Raw genomic sequence first — 20,897 nt, 5'->3', positions numbered from 1 at the left:
TAAATGTCTGGTCTGTTCCTGATCTAAGGATCTCGGCTTTTAGCTGAGATGAATCCGTGATGCACTTTATGTACATGCTCAGTAGTGACCGATGCTGTGGAGTCAGGAAATTGAGGAGTCGGAGGTTTACCAACTCCAGAGCTCTGGTTGCCACCAAGCTTAGCAGACTTCTACCTGCAAGAGATAGAGGAGCTCTACCTTTTGTCACCAATACCAATGTCAGTCTGGACATATCTATATATCTTGGTGCTTTTTAAAAAACAAACAAACAAACAAACAACTAATTCACTAAGCCATACAGGTAAATGAAGAATGTTAGAGGGAAAATGGATAAAAAAAAAGGACAGTAATTAATGGAAATTTCATCTGGGAAATTCAGAAGAATAAGAATGGCAGCCCCAGAGTTCTGATCACCGTTATTTATTACTATGCTTGTTTACATGGAGCCAACATATTCCGCAGATTTAAACAGACATTTTTCTTTCCATCACTTCCTCACCGGAGTTCACAATCTAAATCTCCATCAGCATGTGTTTGTGGTGTGCAAAGAAACCAAAGTCCCAAGAGGAAACCCAGGCAAACAAGGAAAGTCATACAAACTCCTTGCAGATGTTGTCCTTGGTGGAATTTTAACCCTGGACGCCAGTGCTGCAAGGCTGCAGTGCTAACCACTGAGCCACCCTGACTTATATTTCAAAACCACTGATTGATATACCTGTCAATCACTGATAGACCACCCACTGGAAGGAAAATCACAGAAATGGCAGAGATGTAAATGATTAAATCACAGGTTATACAGAGTCTTTTCTCACAAAACTATATATTGATCTGTTCAGCTCCCCCTGCTCTATACATGCTGCCTGCAGCTAGGAAACAATTTTCATGGTGACAGGTTCCCTTTAAATCTTAAATGTCCATCTTGGCCATGTTCACAAGTAGCGGAAATGCTGAGTTCATTACGCGTTTTTTGTGTGCACAAAATCTGCTGAATTTAACAAATTGGAAGTGATATCATGAAAACTCATGCCCCCTGGGTTTAAAAAGGCTATAGAACTGTGCAATTTTTCCTAATGGTTTTCTAAAGGGAGCCTCAAAAAATGCAAATACTGAATCAAATCTGCGCTAAAAAAGGAGAAAATGCATCAAAATGCAATAATCAGAACAGATTGTGATTATTATGGTGAGTACACATGGGGAAAAAAGATGCAGAATTGTTTGAAAATGGGAACATAGTTCTAAAATATGAGGCTACATTTTTTTCGTTGCCGTCTTGCTCTTTCCTGGTCTTTCGCTTATTGTAAAGTATTACTTAAATTATGAACAAAGAGGCTTCAGCCATCAATTCTCTTTGTGGCAGCAATGCAACAAAAAAACTGCTCGATTGCAGGGCACCTAATAAAATCTATGGCCCATTCATGTAATCCCCAGGCAAGAGAGGAACAGGCACGTTTCAGATGCACCTCTCTTACTGTACATTCACACACCATGACAGGGCATATGAACGAGGAATGGAGGCAAACAACATCTTTAACTATAATGTAAACCTCTGTATCCTAAAAAAAATGAATAATCTATTATATTAGTACAATAATCCTACGGTCCACAAGCTCACATGCTCCATGGCACATTGCAGTTGGTAGGCAGTCCAGATTTCTTCAATCAATATATTCAGAAGCGAACATTACCTTCTGTCACGTCTCAACCAGAATTTCAATCTAACAATAAATATTCCGCATTCATTAATAATATTATATCATATAACCCTTCCATTTTTTATGAACCAGTACCACCTGGCCCAGTCAATCGGAATGATACTGGAGAACAACAAATTGCTTCAATTTCAACTTGCAGGCATGTTTGCTTGAAGGCGCTCAATAAGCTGATCAGCCTGAAAAGAAAAAGGAATGACATTTTATAGGATTGTCACAGGTCAGTATGTGACATTTTATTTTAAAAAAGTAGCTGTCACCACATTTTACGTGCTAAACTGGCCAAAACATGATGAAGTGGCTTAAGATATGAATAAAATGTATTTCTTTTTTTTCCTCATCTACTTTGTGGAGATATTAGCTTGTAAAGTTTATATGCTAACTTCTACTATAAGCAAACAGGGGGATTAGCAAAGATTCATCTCTGGCAGCATGTATTTTTTCCCCTGTAGGACGCTGACCAATCATATGAAGGAGGTGTCATGCAGGTGGAAAACAAAAAAAAAAAAAAAAAGAAAACCAAGAGGTGCATATAATTAACTTTCTGTTGTGATATGGTAAGAGTCATGTCTAACAAGGTCACACAGATCTAAATGTTGGTGATTATTTTGCAGGTGGAGGAGAGACAGACAGGTGTGTCATTACATACAAAAACATATGTGATAGCAGTGCGGATTTCTTTTCTTTGATATGTGTCATTACATACACTGCTCTGTATCCCAGATATTGGGAAATAATGTACCCAGTATGTGACAGGCTGTAATGTGTTTGATAAGAATCGTTCACACAACACTTAACATATATCCAAGGCACTGAGGAATAATGGACCGGTAAATTAGATACGGTAAATGAAAAGTCAAGTTTGTAATAACACACACATCTCTACTCCGCCTACACAGTAATTACCGGCAGTTGGATCTGTGTGACCTGGTTACACATGAGTCTTACCATACCATACAGAAACAGCCATTTATTACCTTCCCATGGGGAGATTTTTTTTCTACCTGCATGATTTCTCTTGCTTATGATTGGGCAATGTCATACAGGGGAAAAAGTACACGAGAAGAGCACAACTCAGAAGACAAGAAAGCACTCCTCCTGCCTAAGCTTGCATACACACAGCAGAGTACAGATTCATTAGAAAAACTATGCTCTTAAAAAGTAACTGTAGACTTATTTAATCTTTTTTCATAAATCAATAGTACAAATGAAGGTAAAAACTACAAACAGGAGATGTCAGCTGATGTTTAGAAGATTATTAAGAGGGGAAGGCAGACACAGACATCCTGCTGCAAGTTTTCCTGAAATTATCAACCTCATGACTAGACAGTTTCTGTAAATTTACATGTGAAGAGAATATCTAAATAATTTTTCTTTAATTTACTTTTCTTCATTTAAAGCTACAGTTTGACTGTTCAGATTATTTCCCTGTTCTGGCAACTGTTGTTAAAGAATTACATTTTATGCACGCCTTGGAGAATGAATATAAGTACACACATATCAGAAGTAGATACTTTATTCCAGACCTGTGCATTATCTCAAATATTTTAAGCATTTACCGTGATAAACCAGTAAGAATTCAGTCTATAAATCATTCGAGAGAGAAATCCCAGCTGGCTGGCTGGAGCCAAAACATGAAGATGTAGATGGGATATTGAGCAGAAAGGAGGCCAGTGGAAACCCAACCTGACAGTAAAAAGGGAAAAAAATCAATATGCATTTGAAGGCAACAAACAATGGGAAGAAAGGCACTTTAAAGGGAATAACATAAGATGATGTTCAGAATAACTTCAATTAACCTGTCTGCAGAAAAGTAGTAAAAAAGGAAACATGTTTATATCTGTGTGCTACCAATGCAGAAAGAAGGTTGTGTTCACTGAATAGAAAATGATCATGACACACTCTAATATTGGAGATGGGACAATAAAGATATTTTTTTCCAGTGACCAAGCAATACAGTATAGTGCAGTTTAGAAATATTGATAAATCACGAGCTGGCACAGATGTTTGGATATCCACCTGACAAATTAGTTGAATCCAGATGCATGTAACGATATGAAGTGTGCCCCATAATCTGTATGTCCTACCAGAAGTAAAACTAGGAGAGTCACTTGTAGAGAAGGATCTGGGAATACTTGTTGATCACAGACTAAACAACAGCATTCAATGTCAATCAGCGGCTTAGTAGGATATTGTCATGTAATAAAAGATACATCTACTCATGGGACATAATGCTACCACTTTATAAAGTATTTGGAATATGGAGTTCTGGGCAGCACTTCAGAGAAAGAATCCCCTAGTGTTAATGCCCTTGTATACATTAGATGACAGTCATCTGAACCCGAAAACCACTTGATGTGTTTGGGAGGCTCCAGATTCTACCTTTTGGCCATGTTCCCCTAACCTGACTTAGTCACCTAACCCCATGCTTCTGTAGGCCATCACATGATAATTACAACGGTGTTTGTAGAGAAACTATACGTTTTGTTGTTTTGACAAAGTGTAAAACCATTATATGGTATCCTGGTTGAATAACCGAGTCATCTTTTGAAAATATCGTCCATTCCATTTGGTTGATCATTCCACTCTGGTGATGACAGCACAGAAATCTTTGAAATCCAGCACATACTTCAGTAGGGTCCAAGATCACAACACCCATGTCATGCCCAGTAAGCTTGGTGAGGCTGAAGTGCATACACCTCGGAATACGGCTCTGACTTGGGTTTTATACACAGAGAGGCAAGTTCTGAATGTATGACTATATCAGAACTACACAAGATATAGCTACAATTATCATGGAATTGCCTGCAATAGCATAGGGTTATGTGAAGAGGGGATTTGCTGATGACAGGTTCGCCTTCATGCAATGTGCAATCTGTTTCACTATGTTGTAGATTTTGGCCTGAAACCATTATGTTTCCTTATCTTAATTATTAAAAGTTAAAAAAATGAAGGAATATGAAGAGTTTAAGCAGAGAGCTAAACGTCATACCAAGTTACCTTGTATCTTCCAGATCTGTCACATTGTTTTTCTGGAGCACATTCTTTCCTACTTCCACCATATTTTGAACTGCAGGAAAAGGATAAAAGAGAAGCAGCTAGATCTCAGAAAAGGAAATGCATCATACAACGCTTCTGAGGACTGAGCGCTATCGTCTCTCTGGGATGCTGGCGGGGCCATACTTACAAATCTATTCTTCTCTACTGACAATGACGCCATACAGTGATTCCGGTAAAGGCCTAATGCACCAGAATGGGACCCTATTAGGAGGCCAACTGGGAGGAGATATCTTTGGATCATATATCAGTGTTGTTTTTTAGCTCATTATCCAGACTAACAACAATATTATAGAATATATGTACAAGATTATCAATTTAATGTGTGGCACAATTGTCTTGGCAGACTGGAATTGTCCTTTAAATGGAATTTGTCAGCAGAATTTCACCCTCCAAACTAATTAGATAAGCATGTAGCTCTTTCAAATCAAGCTCAACCCATACCTTTACATGGCCAGTCCTTTTTTTTTTTTCACTGAGAAATCTGTTTGAATTTATATAAACAGGAGGCTGAAGGACTTTGGTAGAACTGAAGCCTCTGCCACTCCAGCTCTATTACGCACCGAGCACCACCTACTCCTGCTTCACTGTTACTCCTTTGCCTCAAGTCACACAGCATTAGAGGCTCAGTCAAGCAAGAGGAGGAGGTGCTGAGCAGGGAATAGAGCTGGAGTGCCAGAGGCTTCAGATCTACGTGTAACTCTTCAGCCTCATTTGCATATCACTTCAGATGCTGATTTCACAGTGATGGAGGAACGGACCGTCCATGTAAAGATGTTGCTGGACGTCTCTGTTAAAGATCTACATGCACAATATTAACAGTTTGGGAGTGAAATCCTGATGACAGAGTCCCTTTAACTACTGGAACGTCACCTAAAATCGAAGGCACACACCCAATAAAGAGTCTTATCTGCCCATTCATCTTACCTAGTTGCACATGATCATTTGTTAAGGTTTTACAGTTTCCTACGTGCTTTTTGGGTACAACCAGATAGTGATACAGTGCTCCAGGTCGTATGTCTCTGAAGCAGGCCAGCTCCTCCTGAGAAAAGAAACAATGCATTAGAATATTCCGTAACACTGCTGCATTGCTCAATTGAGATCCTAAGCAAGTATTCCATGTGCTGGTATCACATTAGGAAGAAAAGGTCTCCAGAAAGAAAGCCTCTGTTGTGTAGGGTCGGCGTCAGGAAGTGAATGCGGCAATACCAGCCAACGAAATTGTACAGATAAAATAACGTGTCTAACAGGAATCACAGGAATTAATCTGGCGAGGACATGATAATTGTGTAGTAATATTACTGTGGTGTCAAAAAGTAACAAAAACACAACATTGAGAGTCAATATTGATAAGCACATCAGTAGACTGACAGTCTGTGGGAGGAATAACTGTCATTGTGATTAGCGCACAGTGAACCTTCACAACCTGGCACATTGCTGCAGATAGGTGTAAGGAAAGGGTTATACTGTGAGCCACAGGCAATGATGTCACAAAAATATTCCAGCTAAATACCGCAACCCACAAGTCTGATAGTAATGGCGATTAATATTTAATGTGACTGTGACCCTAACATTACAGGAAAGACCAGACATGCTGCATCCTGCTGTGTCAGGACTGTTGGAAAAAAAAGGTGTTCAGCACTAATATATATATACTAGATGGTGGCCCGATTCTAACGCATCGGGTATTCTAGAATATGTATGTAGTTTATTTATGAAGATTTGAGAATAATGCAATGAATACACAGGATTTTCCAGGTAAAATATATACATTATCATTAAATTTTATTGCTCATTGAACTTAATACAACTGAACGAAATTATTAACCCCTTAAGCCCCGAGGGTGGTTTGCACGTTAATGACCGGGCCAATTTTTACACTTCTGACCACTGTCTCTTTATCAGGTTATAACTCTGGAACGCTTCAACGGATCTTGGCGACTCTGACAATGTTTTCTCGTGACATATTGTACTTCATGATAGTGGTAAAATTTATTCTATATAACTTGCGTTTATTTGTGAAAAAAATGGAAATTTGGTAAAAATTTGGCAAATTTCCAACTTTGAATTTTTATGCCCTTAAATCACAGAGATATATTACACACAATACTTAAGTAACAATTCCCACATGTCTACTTTACATCAGCACAATTTTGGAACCAAAATTTTTTTTTTGTTAGGGAGTTATAAGAGTTAAAAGTTGACCAGCAATTTCTCATTTTTGCAACACCATTTTTTTTAGGGACCACATCTCATTTGAAGTCATTTTGAGGGGTCTATATGATAGAAAATACCCAAGTGTGACACCATTCTAAAAACTGCACCCCTCAAGGTGCTCAAAACCACATTCAAGATGTTTATTAACCCTTCAGGTGGTTCACAGGAATTTTTGGAATGTTTAAATAAAAATGAACATTTAACTTTTTTCACACAAAATTTATTTTAGCTCCAATTTGTTTTATTTTACCAAGGGTAACAGGAGAAAATGGACCCCAAAAGTTGTTGTACAATTTGTCCTGAGTACGCTGATACCCCATATGTGGGGGTAAACCACTGTTTGGGCGCATGGCAGAGCTCGGAAGGGAAGGAGCGCCATTTTACTTTTCAATGCAAAATTGACTGGAATTGAGATGGGACGCCATGTTGCGTTTGGAGAGCCCCTGATGTGCCTAAACATTGAAACTCCCCACAAGTGACACCATTTTGGAAAGTAGACCCCTTAAGGAACTTATCTAGATGTGTGGTGAGCACTTTGACCCAATAAGTGCTTCACAGAAGTTTATAATGCAGAGCCGTAAAAATAAAAAATCTTATTTTTTCACAAAAATGATCTTTTCGCCCCCAATTTTTTATTTTCCCAAGGGTAAGAGAAGAAATTGGACCACAAAAATTGTTGTGCAATTTGTCCTGAGTACGCTGATACCCCATATGTGGGTGTAAACCATTGTTTGGGCGCATGGCAGAGCTCGGAAGGGAAGGAGCGCCATTTGACTTTTCAATGCAAAATTGACTGGAATTAAGATGGGACACCATGTCGCGTTTGGAGAGCCCCTGATGTGCCTAAACATTAAAACCCCCCACAAGTGACACCATTTTGGAAAGTAGACCCCCTAAGGAACTTATCTAGATGTGTTTTGAGAGCTTTGAACCCCCAAGTGTTTCACTACAGTTTATAACGCAGAGCCGTGAAAATAAAAATTCTTTTTTTTTTCCACAAAAATGATTTATTAGCCCCCAGTTTTGTATTTTCCCAAGGGTAACAGGAGAAATTGGACCCCAAAAGTTGTTGTCCAATTTGTTCTGAGTACGCTGATACCCCATATATGGGGGGGAACCACTGTTTGGGCGCATGGCAGAGCTCGGAAGGGAAGGAGCGCCATTTGGAATGCAGACTTAGGCCTGTTTCACATGTCAGTGGCTCCGGTACGTGTGGTGACAGTTTTCTCACATACCGGAGACACTGACACACGTAGACACATTAAAATCAATGTGTCTCTGCAGATGTCAGTGATTTTTCGCGAACCGTGTGTCCGTGTGCAAAATACGGAGACATGTCAGTGTTCGTGGGAGCGCACGGATCACACGGACCCATTAAAGTCAGTGGGTCCGTGTAAACACGTACCGCACACGGATGCTGTCTGTGTGCGTTTTTCCTGTCATAGGGTTAAAATTGTAAAAATTGTTGCAATACACGGACCTTAAAAACGTACTCACGGACATCACACGGATCCCACACGGATAGTCTACGTGAGCACGCGGACACGGATAACTCCGGTACCGGAATTATCTGGACGTGTGAGACTCGCCTTAGATGGATTGGTCTGCAGGCGTCACGTTGCATTTGCAGAGCCCCTGATGTACCCAAACAATACAAACCCCCACAAATGACCCCATATTGGAAACTACACCTCCCAAGGAACTTATCTAGATGTGTTGTGAGAACTTTGAACCCCCAAGTGTTTCACTACAGTTTATAACGCAGAGCCGTGAAAATAAAAATTATTATTTTTTTCACAAAAATTATTTTTTAGCCCCCCAGTTCTGTATTTTCACAAGGGTAACAGGATAAATTGGACCCCAAAAGTTGTTGTCAAATTTGTCCTGAGTACGCCGATACCCCATATGTGGGGGGGAACCACTGTTTGGGCGCATGGCAGAGCTCGGAAGGGAAGGAGCGCCATTTGGAATGCAGACTTAGATGGATTGGTCTGCAGGCGCCACGTTGCATTTGTAGAGCCCCTGATGTACCCAAACAGTAGAAACCCCCCACAAGTGACCCCATATTGGAAACTAGACCTCCCAAGGAACTTATCTAGATATGTTGTGAGAACTTTGAACCCCCAAGTGTTTCACTACAGTTTACAACGCAGAGCCGTGAAAATAAAAAATCCTTTTTTTTCCCACAAAAATGATTTTTAGCCCCCCAAATTTTTATTTTCCCAAGGATAACAAGAGAACTTGGACCCCAAAAGTTGTTGTCCAATTTGTCCAGAGTACGCTGATACCCCATATGTTGGGGTAAACCCCTGTTTGGGCGCACGGGAGAGCTCGGAAGGGAAGGAGCACTGTTTTACTTTTTCAACGCAGAATTGGCTGGAATTGAGATTGGACGCCATGTCGCGTTTGGAGAGCCCCTAATGTGCCTGAACAGTGGAAACCCCCCAATTCCACCTGAAACCCTAATCCAAACACACACCTAACCCTAATCCCAACGGTAACCCTAACCACACCCCTAACCCTGACACACCCCTAACCCTAATCCCAACCGTAAATGTAATCCAAACCCTAACCCTAACTTTAGCCCCAACCCTAGCCCCAACCCTAACCCTAGCCCTAAACCTAGCCCTAAACCTAGCCCTAACCCTAATCCTAATGGGAAAATGGAAATCATTTTTTTTAATTTTATTATTTTTCCCTAACTAAGGGGGTGATGAACGGGGGTTTGATTTACTTTTCTCGCGTTTTTTTATCGGATTTTTATGATTGGCAGCTGTCACACACTAAAAGACGCTTTTTATAGCAAAAAAGTTTTTGCGTCTCCACATTTTGAGACCTATAATTTTTCCATATTTTGGTCCAAAGAGTTATGTGAGGTCTTGTTTTTTGTGGGACGAGTTGACGTTTTTATTGGTAACATTTTCGGGCACATGACATTTTTTGATCGCTTTTTATTCCGATTTTTGTGAGGCAGAATGACCAAAAACCAGCTATTCATGAATTTCTTTTTTGGGGGGGGGCGCTTATACCATTCCACGTTTGGTAAAATTGATAAAGCAGTTTTATTCGTCGGGTCAGTACGATTACAGCGATACCTCATTTATATCTTTTTTTATGTTTTGGCGCTTTTATACGATAAAAGCTATTTTATAGAAAAAATAATTATTTTGGCATCGCTTTATTCTGAGGACTATAACTTTTTTATTTTTTTGCTTATGATGCTGTATGGTGGCTTGTTTTTTGCGGGACAAGATGACGTTTTCAGCGGTACCATGGTTACTTATATCCATCTTTTTGATCGCGTGTTATTCCACTTTTTGTTCAGCGGTATGATAATAAATAGATGTTTTTTGGCTCTTTTTTTTTTTTCCTTACGGTGTTCACTGAAGGGGTTAACTAGTGGGACAGTTTTATAGGTTGGGTTGTTACGGATGCGGCGATACTAAACATGTGTACTTTTATTGTTTTTTTTTTTATTTAGATAAAGAAATGTATTTATGGGAATAATATTTTTTTTTCTTTATTTAGGAATTTTTTTTTTTTTTTTTTACACATGTGGAATTTTTTTTTTTTACTTTTTCACTTTGTCCCAAGAAGGGGGGCATCACAGATCGCTGATCTGACAGTTTGCACAGCACTCTGTCAGATCAGCGATCTGACTGACAGTGCTGCAGGCTTACCAGCGCCTGCACTGGAAATAATCCCTGCAGGACCCAGATGCAGCCCCGCGGCCATTTTGGATCCGAGGCCTGCAGGGATAGGAGGTAAGAGACGCTCGGAGCAACGCGATCACATCGCGTTGCTCCAGGGGTCTCAGGGAAGCACGCAGGGAGCCCCCTCCCTGCGCGATGCTTCCCTATACTGCCGGAACACTGCGATCATGTTTGATTGCAGTGTGCCGGGGGTTAATGTGCCGGGGGCGGTCCGTGACCACTCCTGGCACATAGTGTCAGATGTCAGCTGCGATAGTCAGCTGACACCCGGCCGCGATCGGCCACGCTCCCCCTGAGAGCGCGGCTGATCGCATATGACGTACTATCCCGTCACTGGGAATTAAGTCCCAGGTCACCTCTACGGGATAGTACATCATATGGGATTAAGGGGTTAAACAGATCATCAAAATATATAAACCATTACATGAATATCTAACTGTATTGCAATAAATCATCAGACGAAAGTACATCAACACTATAATATACTTGTTAACAATATCAACCCAAAATATTTTAATACACCACATTGACTGACTGAACGTGTTCAGTAAACGTGACAACTACGTGGAACTGTGACTGACAACTTGTTCAGTAAACGTGAGTGAACTACGTCACACTGTGACTGACAGAACTTATTCAGTAAACGTGACTGAACTACGTGGCACTGTGACTGACAGAACTTATTCAGTAAACGTGACTGAACTACGTGGCACTGTGACTGACAGAACTTGTTCAGTAAACGTGACTGAACTACGTGGCACTGTGACTGACAGAACTTGTTCAGTAAACGTGAGTGAACTATATGGCGACCAATCAGCGACGCGGGATTTCCGTTACAGACAAACAAACAGAATTAGACGATTATATAGTAAATATGTACATATATACAGTACAGATCAAAAGTTTGGACACACCTTCTCATTTAAAGATTTTTCTGTATTTTCATGACTATGAAAATTGTACATTTACACTGAAGGCATCAAAACTATGAATTAACACATGTGGAATGATATACTTAAAGGGAACCTTTCACCCCCAAAATCGAAGGTGAGGTAAGCTCACCGTCATCAGGGGCTTATGTACAGCATTCTTTAATACTGTAGATAAGCCCCCGATGTTACCTGAAAAAGGAGAAAAAGACGTTAGATTATACTCACCCAGGGGCGGTCCCGCCGCGGTCCGGTCAAATGGGCGTCTCAGGTCCGCTCCGGCGCCTCCTATCTTCATTCCATGACGTCCTCTTCTGGTCTTCACGCCGCGGCGCAGGCGTACTTTGTCTGCCCTGCTGAGGGCAGAGCAAAGTACTGCAGTGCACAGGCGCCGGGCTTCTCTGACCTTTCCACTGCGGCGTGAAGACCAGAAGAGGATGTCATGGAATTTAGATGGGAGGTGCTGTACCGGACCTGCGACACCCATCGGAGCAGGACCGCCCCTGGGTGAGTATAATCTAACGTCTTTTTCTCCTCTTTCAGGTAACATCGGCGGCTTAGGCTACTTTCACACTAGCGTTAACTGCAATACGTCGCAAATGCGTCGTTTTGCCGAAAATACGCATCCAGCAAAAGTTCTTGCTGGATACGTTTTTTCGTCATAGACTAACATTAGTGACGCATTTGCGACGCATTGCCAAACGTCGCGTCCGTTTTGCGACGCTTGGGCGTGTGGTAGCGGACCGTCGGGAGAAAAAAACGTTACATGTAAAGTTTTTTTCTCACGACGGTCCGCTTTTTCCGACCGCGCATGCGCGGCCGGAACTCCGCCCCCACCTCCCCGCACTTCCCCGCACCTCACAATGGGGCAGCGGATGCGTTGGAAAAATACATCCGCTGCCCCCGTTGTGCGGCGGAGACCACGCTAGCGTCGGGAACGTCGGCCCGACGCACAGCGACGGGTCTTTCCCGACGCTAGTGTAAAAGTAGCCTTATCTACAGCATTACAGAATGCTGTAGATAAGCCCTTGATGACGGTGAACTTACCTCACCATTGGGGGTGACAGGTTCCCTTTAACAAAAAAGTGTGAAACAACTGAAAATATGTCTTATATTCTAGGTTCTTCAAAGTAGCCACCTTTTGCTTTGATGACTGCTTTGCACACTCTTGGCATTCTCTTGATGAGCTTCAAGAGGTAGTCACTGGAAATGGTTTTCAATTCACAGGTGTGCCCTGTCAGGTTTAATAAGTGGGATTTCTTGCCTTATTAATGGGGTTGGGACCATCAGTTGTGTTGTGTAGAAGTCTGGTGGATACACAGCCTAGTCCTACTGAATAGACTGTTAGAATTTGTATGATGGCAAGAAAAAAGCAGCTAAGTAAAGAAAAACTAGTGGCCATCATTACTTTAAGAAATGAAGGTCAGTCAGTCCGAAAAATTGGGAAAACTTTGAAAGTGTCCCTAGGTGCAGTGGCAAAAACCATTAAGCGCTACAAAGAAACTGGCTCACATGAGGACCGCCCCAGGAAAGGAAGACCAAGAGTCACCTCTGCTTCTGAGGATAAGTTTATCCGAATCACCAGCCTCAGAAATCGCAGGTTAACAGCAGCTCAGATTAGAGACCAGGTCAATGCCACACAGAGTTCTATCAGCAGACACATCTCTACAACAACTGTTAGGGCTCATTTCCACTTGCGAGAAACATGTCTGTGTCTCGCATGTGAAAACCAAGCTCTGGCGCCGGCACTCCAGAGCGGAGCGTGCGGCAGCATAGCAACACATGGAGCTGCACGCTCCGCTCCAAAGTGCCGGCGCCAGAGCTTGGTTTTCACATGCGAGACATGGACGTGTTTCTCGCAAGTGGAAATGAGCCCTTAAGAGGAGACTATGTGCAGCAGGCCTTCATGGTAAAATAGCTGCTAGGAAACCACTGCTAAAGACAGGCAACAAGCAGAAGAGACTTGTTTGGACCAAAGAACACAAGGAATGGACATTAGACCAGTGGAAATCTGTACGTTGGTCTGATGAGTCCAAATTTGAGATCTTTGGCTCCAACCACCGTGTCTTTGTGTGACGCAAAAAAGGTGAACGGATGGACTCTACATGTCAGGTTCCCACCGTGAAGCATGGAGGAGGAGGTGTGATGGTGTGGGGGTGCTTTGCTGGTGACACTGTTTGGGATTTATTCAAAATTGAAGGCATACTGAACCAGCATGGCTACCACAGCACCTTGCAGAGGCATGCTATTTCATCCGGTTTGCGTTTAGTTGGACCATCATTTATTTTTCAAAAGGACAATGACCCCAAACACAACTCCAGGCTGTGTAAGAGCTATTTGACCAAGAAGGAGAGTGATGGGGTGCTACCCCAGATGACCTGGCCTCCACAGTCACCAGACCTGAACCCAATCGAGATGGTTTGGGGTGAGCTGGACCGCAGAGTGAAGGCAAAAGGGCCAACAAGTGCTAAGAATCTCTGGGAACTCCTTTAAGATTGTTGGAAGACCATTCCCGCTGACTACCTCTTGAAGCTCATGAAGAGAATGCCAAGAGTGTGCAAAGCAGTCATCAAAGCAAAAGGTGACTACTTTGAAGAACCTAGAATATAAGACATAATTTCAGTTGTTTCACACTTTTTTGTTAAGTATATAATTCCACATGTGTTAATTCATAGTTTTGATGCCTTCAGTGTGAATTTACAATTTTCATAGTCATGAAAATACAGAAAAATCTTTAAATGAGAAGGTGTGTCCAAACTTTTGGTCTGTACTGTATACACACATATATATATATATAACAAATAGTGGTGTGAACATGTGACAGAGAAGATCGGGTACAGGAGATCTCACAGTACGTACAGGCAGAATATTGCATTAGCTAAGAATACACAGACCACATTCACTGACCGGTGATAGATCTGTCAGTCAGTAAAGTCTCTAAGGAAGACTACTCATTGCGCTCATGTATGTGGCTGAATAAAAGCATAGAAAATATGGAACCTGCAATTGCAATATTAGTATTAGCAATCGCCAGTTTTCAGAGGGAAGTAACATGCAGTGAGAAGGAAACTCCGCACTTTTTGCCTCCGCTTTGTCACACACATGCAGATGGCGGGGTACATAGGGTGCGACTATAGGGCTAAACCCTGCCCACACGGAACAGCGGCCAGCACCAGACTGATGCCACTACAGCCCTGCTGGCACACAAGGCTATGGGGGCATTGTTACTGCTGCTGGCCATAATGGCAGACCACCATTACCTTCTGTAGTGAGCACAGGGCAGTCCTAGCTGGGCATGGTGCACACTGACTGGCACACGAGGCTGTGCATGAGGCAGACCCCCATTACCTTCTGTAGTGAGCACAGGGCAGTCCTAGCTGGGCATGGTGCACACTGATTGGCACACGAGGCTGTGCATGAGGCAGACCCCCATTACCTTCTGTAGTGAGCACAGGGCAGTCCTAGCTGAGCATGGTGCACACTGACTGGCACACTAGGCTGTGCATGAGGCAGACCCCCATTACCTTCTGTAGTGAGCACAGGGCAGTCCTAGCTGGGCATGGTGCACACTGACTGGCACACGAGGCTGTGCATGAGGCAGACCCCCATTACCTTCTGTAGTGAGCACAGGGCAGTCCTAGCTGGGCATGGTGCACACTGATTGGCACACGAGGCTGTGCATGAGGCAGACCCCCATTACCTTCTGTAGTGAGCACAGGGCAGTCCTAGCTGAGCATGGTGCACACTGACTGGCACACTAGGCTGTGCATGAGGCAGACCCCCATTACCTTCTGTAGTGAGCACAGGGCAGTCCTAGCTGGGCATGGCGCACACTGACTGGCACACGAGGCTGTGCATGAGGCAGACCCCCATTACCTTCTGTAGTGAGCACAGGGCAGTCCTAGCTGGGCATGGTGCACACTGACTGGCACACGAGGCTGTGCATGAGGCAGACCCCCATTACCTTCTGTAGTGAGCACAGGGCAGTCCTAGCTGGGCATGGCGCACACTGACTGGCACACGAGGCTGTGCATGAGGCAGACCCCCATTACCTTCTGTAGTGAGCACAGGGCAGTCCTAGCTGGGCATGGCGCACACTGACTGGCACACGAGGCTGTGCATGAGGCAGACCCCCATTACCTTCTGTAGTGAGTACAGGGCAGTCCTAGCTGGGCATGGCGCACACTGACTGGCACACGAGGCTGTGCATGAGGCAGACCCCCATTACCTTCTGTAGTGAGCACAGGGCAGTCCTAGCTGGGCATGGCGCACACTGACTGGCACACGAGGCTGTGCATGAGGCAGACCCCCATTACCTTCTGTAGTGAGCACAGGGCAGTCCCAGCTGGGCATGGTGCACACTGACTGGCACACGAGGCTGTGCATGAGGCAGACCCCCATTACCTTCTGTAGTGAGCACAGGGCAGTCCTAGCTGGGCATGGTGCACACTGACTGGCACACGAGGCTGTACATGAGGCAGACCCCCATTACCTTCTGTAGTGAGCACAGGGCAGTCCTAGCTGGGCATGGTGCACACTGACTGGCACACGAGGCTGTGCATGAGGCAGACCCCCATTACCTCCTGTAGTGAGCACAGGGCAGTCCTAGCTGGGCATGGTGCACACTGACTGGCACACGAGGCTGTGCATGAGGCAGACCCCCATTACCTTCTGTAGTGAGCACAGGGCAGTCCTAGCTGGGCATGGCGCACACTGACTGGCACACGAGGCTGTGCATGAGGCAGACCCCCATTACCTCCTGTAGTGAGCACAGGGCAGTCCTAGCTGGGCATGGCGCACACTGACTGGCACACGAGGCTGTGCATGAGGCAGACCCCCATTACCTTCTGTAGTGAGCACAGGGCAGTCCTAGCTGGGCATGGCGCACACTGACTGGCACACGAGGCTGTGCATGAGGCAGACCCCCATTACCTTCTGTAGTGAGCACAGGGCAGTCCTAGCTGGGCATGGTGCACACTGACTGGCACACGAGGCTGTGCATGAGGCAGACCCCCATTACCTCCTGTAGTGAGCACAGGGCAGTCCTAGCTGGGCATGGTGCACACTGACTGGCACACGAGGCTGTGCATGAGGCAGACCCCCATTACCTTCTGTAGTGAGCACAGGGCAGTCCTAGCTGGGCATGGCACACACTGACTGGCACACGAGGCTGTGCATGAGGCAGACCCCCATTACCTTCTGTAGTGAGCACAGGGCAGTCCTAGCTGGGCATGGTGCACACTGACTGGCACACGAGGCTGTGCATGAGGCAGACCCCCATTACCTTCTGTAGTGAGCACAGGGCAGTCCTAGCTGGGCATGGCGCACACTGACTGGCACACGAGGCTGTGCATGAGGCAGACCCCCATTACCTTCTGTAGTGAGTACAGGGCAGTCCTAGCTGGGCATGGTGCACACTGACTGGCACACGAGGCTGTGCATGAGGCAGACCCCCATTACCTTCTGTAGTGAGCACAGGGCAGTCCTAGCTGGGCATGGCGCACACTGACTGGCACACGAGGCTGTGCATGAGGCAGACCCCCATTACCTTCTGTAGTGAGCACAGGGCAGTCCCAGCTGGGCATGGTGCACACTGACTGGCACACGAGGCTATGCATGAGGCAGACCCCCATTACCTCCTGTAGTGAGCACAGGGCAGTCCTAGCTGGGCATGGTGCACACTGACTGGCACACGAGGCTGTGCATGAGGCAGACCCCCATTACCTTCTGTAGTGAGCACAGGGCAGTCCTAGCTGGGCATGGCGCACACTGACTGGCACACGAGGCTGTGCATGAGGCAGACCCCCATTACCTCCTGTAGTGAGCACAGGGCAGTCCTAGCTGGGCATGGCGCACACTGACTGGCACACGAGGCTGTGCATGAGGCAGACCCCCATTACCTTCTGTAGTGAGCACAGGGCAGTCCTAGCTGGGCATGGTGCACACTGACTGGCACACGAGGCTGTGCATGAGGCAGACCCCCATTACCTCCTGTAGTGAGCACAGGGCAGTCCTAGCTGGGCATGGTGCACACTGACTGGCACACGAGGCTGTGCATGAGGCAGACCCCCATTACCTTCTGTAGTGAGCACAGGGCAGTCCTAGCTGGGCATGGCGCACACTGACTGGCACACGAGGCTGTGCATGAGGCAGACCCCCATTACCTTCTGTAGTGAGCACAGGGCAGTCCTAGCTGGGCATGGTGCACACTGACTGGCACACGAGGCTGTGCATGAGGCAGACCCCCATTACCTTCTGTAGTGAGCACAGGGCAGTCCTAGCTGGGCATGGTGCACACTGACTGGCACACGAGGCTGTACATGAGGCAGACCCCCATTACCTTCTGTAGTGAGCACAGGGCAGTCCTAGCTGGGCATGGCGCACACTGACTGGCACACGAGGCTGTGCATGAGGCAGACCCCCATTACCTTCTGTAGTGAGCACAGGGCAGTCCTAGCTGGGCATGGTGCACACTGACTGGCACACGAGGCTGTGCATGAGGCAGACCCCCATTACCTTCTGTAGTGAGCACAGGGCAGTCCTAGCTGGGCATGGTGCACACTGACTGGCACACGAGGCTGTGCATGAGGCAGACCCCCATTACCTCCTGTAGTGAGCACAGGGCAGTCCTAGCTGGGCATGGTGCACACTGACTGGCACACGAGGCTGTGCATGAGGCAGACCCCCATTACCTTCTGTAGTGAGCACAGGGCAGTCCTAGCTGGGCATAGTGCACACTGACTGGCACACGAGGCTGTGCATGAGGCAGACCCCCATTACCTTCTGTAGTGAGCACAGGGCAGTCCTAGCTGGGCATGGTGCACACTGACTGGCACACGAGGCTGTGCATGAGGCAGACCCCCATTACCTTCTGTAGTGAGCACAGGGCAGTCCTAGCTGAGCATGGTGCACACTGACTGGCACACGAGGCTGTGCATGAGGCAGACCCCCATTACCTTCTGTAGTGAGCACAGGGCAGTCCTAGCTGGGCATGGTGCACACTGACTGGCACTGATTACAGACCCAGCAGTGATGCAGTCTCCTTCCCCACATGACGTCACTGCCCGGCTCACTTACGTCAGAGTGCAGCAGCTCAGCGTCGCCCTCCTGGTTGTTGGCGATCCTGCAGAAGATGCACTTGCTGTCATAGCTGTCCTCGCCGTGCTCGGCACCCTCCATCTCTCCCTCCGCAATGACAGCAGCCGCAGCAGCTCCACCCATCCCCCGTCCCCCCGCACTTCCTGCGCCGCCGTGTGACGTCACGATGAAAGATGGCGCTGTCCTGTAGGAGCGGTGCTGCTCTGAGGAAGTATCTGCTGCTCCTGGCCCAGGAGAACTGCGAGTTCAGGCTGCCGGTGAGCGGGGGTCGCAGTGCTGTGTGTGCGCCATCATGGTGCTGATGCTATGTGCCCCCTATAGGAGGGTGCAGCCGGGGTAATGGCAGAGCCATGAGGCACAGACATAGCCTGCTCTACCTTGTATTTCAGGTCCTCCCCATCATAATATCTCTGCTTGCTGACAGTAAATAGCACTTTTTTGTTACCTTATGACAGATAACAGACCCAGGGGCAGACGTGTCATTGTGGGCACTCAGGGACAGATGTGCCATTGGGGCAGACATACCATTGGGGCACCCAGGGGCAAGCGTCCCATTGTGGGCACCCAGGGGCAGACGTGCCATTGTGGGCACCCAGGGGCAGATGTGCCATTGTGGGCACCCAGGGGCAGATGTGCCATTGGGGCAGACATACCATTGTGGGCACCTAGGGGCAGATGTGCCATTGTGGGCACCCAGGGACGGGCGCGCCATTGTGGGCACCCAGGGGCAGACGTGCCATTATGGACACCCAGGGACGGGCGCGCCATTGTGGGCACCCAGGGGCAGACGTGCCATTGTGGGCACCCAGGGACGGGCGCGCCATTGTGGACACCCAGGGGCAGACGTGCTGTCGGGGCACCCAGGGGCAGATGTGCTGTCGGGGCACCCAGGGGCCTAAGAGGTAAACGACCACTATAAATGGAATTGTGCATTATGATGGTCTGTAAAGGGCCCATGTTTTGTCCTTGCATAGCGCCCTCTTCTGTCTGTGTCCGCTCCTGCGCTCACCTGACAGCTGAGAGTTTGCTACAAGTTCACCCATTCTGTGTCATCCTCCGTCGTATTGATTAGTGGGGTCTATGTGGTGGTCCCCATACTGACCACTATACCCGAGGGGCAGAAATGTTTAGTGGATTTGCTATTATCGGCCGATCGCTTCCATGACTGGGGCCTCTGCTATGTTGGATGTGATGATTTCCTATGCTGCCTCGTTGCGACTAGCGACACAGAGTCACGGATATTTCCAAATGTTTCAACACCCTTGTTATAGACTTTCATGCAAATATCAAAAACTGACTGACACTTCCAAACAGAAAAAGGCAAGTGTGAACAGGTGCAAGCTAAGAAAGCCACCCCGCTCTAAAATAGTTCTGACAGCAAGTCGCACAAATGTTTTTTGGTCGCACGGCACGTGTCACCATGTAGCTTCAGCACTCCCTCATTAAAATGCCTGACATGTCAGATGGTGGTCATACACATGATCCATAACGACCGTGGAATATGTATAGAGGTGCCCCTAGGATCACACTGCTGGGGCAGGAGAGACTTCCCTGCTGCAATCTTGGTTCACACGGGACTGAATAGACGGGGCCACTTGTATTTCTCTCTCTGCTGTACAAGCAAGTAGTTCTCTGTTGGGTTTCCAGCCTCTGAATGTAAGAATGTCTCTGACAGGAAGAAGAGATCTTATATAGTATGGAATTAAACTCCAATATATTAGAATATTAATGAACCCTCCACATAAACCTGTTCTATAAGTAGCGATTGGCTTTTTTAGCAGCTCCCATAGACTTCAATGAGGAGGGCTGCTCTTCATTGTAGTAGACTTGTAGACCTGTGCCGTACTATGTCTGACCTGTGTGGCGGTAGTATAGCCTTGTACTGTACCATGCCTGGCCTGTGTGGCGGTAGTATAGCCTTGTGATGTACCACGCCTGGCCTGTGTGGCGGTAGCATAGCCTTGTGCCGTACCATGCCTGCCCTGTGTAGCGGTAGTATTATAGCCTTGTGCCGTACCATGTCTGCCCTGTATGGCGGTTGTAGTATAGCCTTTTGCCGTACCATGCCTGGCCTGTGTGGAGGTAGTAGTATAGCCTTGTGCCGTGCCATGCCTGGCCTGTGTGGCGGTAGTAGTATAGCCTTGTGCCGTACCATGCCTGGCCTGTGTGGCGGT

General features: G+C 46.3%; 2 protein-coding genes across 2 annotated transcripts in view; one reads left to right on the top strand and one right to left on the bottom strand.

The window, feature by feature from the left end:
* Window positions 1-404: 404 nt before the first annotated feature.
* On the bottom strand, window positions 405-18,846 carry HINT3 (histidine triad nucleotide binding protein 3). The gene is made up of 5 exons (XM_077289437.1): window positions 18,703-18,846; window positions 5,694-5,808; window positions 4,710-4,779; window positions 3,269-3,395; window positions 405-1,888 (listed from the first exon to the last, which is right to left on the bottom strand). Exons 1-5 carry the CDS (start codon window positions 18,844-18,846, stop codon window positions 1,841-1,843), a joined length of 504 nt encoding a protein of 167 aa, XP_077145552.1. The 3' UTR covers window positions 405-1,840.
* TRMT11 (tRNA methyltransferase 11) overlaps window positions 18,842-20,897 on the top strand; it is a 103,628-nt gene continuing 101,572 nt past the window's right edge. Inside the window, exon 1 of the mRNA XM_077289434.1 lies at window positions 18,842-18,980. Coding sequence (XP_077145549.1) covers window positions 18,897-18,980 — 84 coding nt within the window. The 5' untranslated portion in view covers window positions 18,842-18,896. The remainder of the gene's footprint in view (window positions 18,981-20,897) is intronic.

Source organism: Ranitomeya variabilis, chromosome 2 (genome assembly GCF_051348905.1).
Source record: "Ranitomeya variabilis isolate aRanVar5 chromosome 2, aRanVar5.hap1, whole genome shotgun sequence".
Classification (NCBI taxonomy): Eukaryota; Metazoa; Chordata; class Amphibia; order Anura; family Dendrobatidae; genus Ranitomeya; species Ranitomeya variabilis.
Note: the sequence above shows the minus strand (reverse complement) of the source record. Positions and strands in the feature narration are given on the sequence as shown.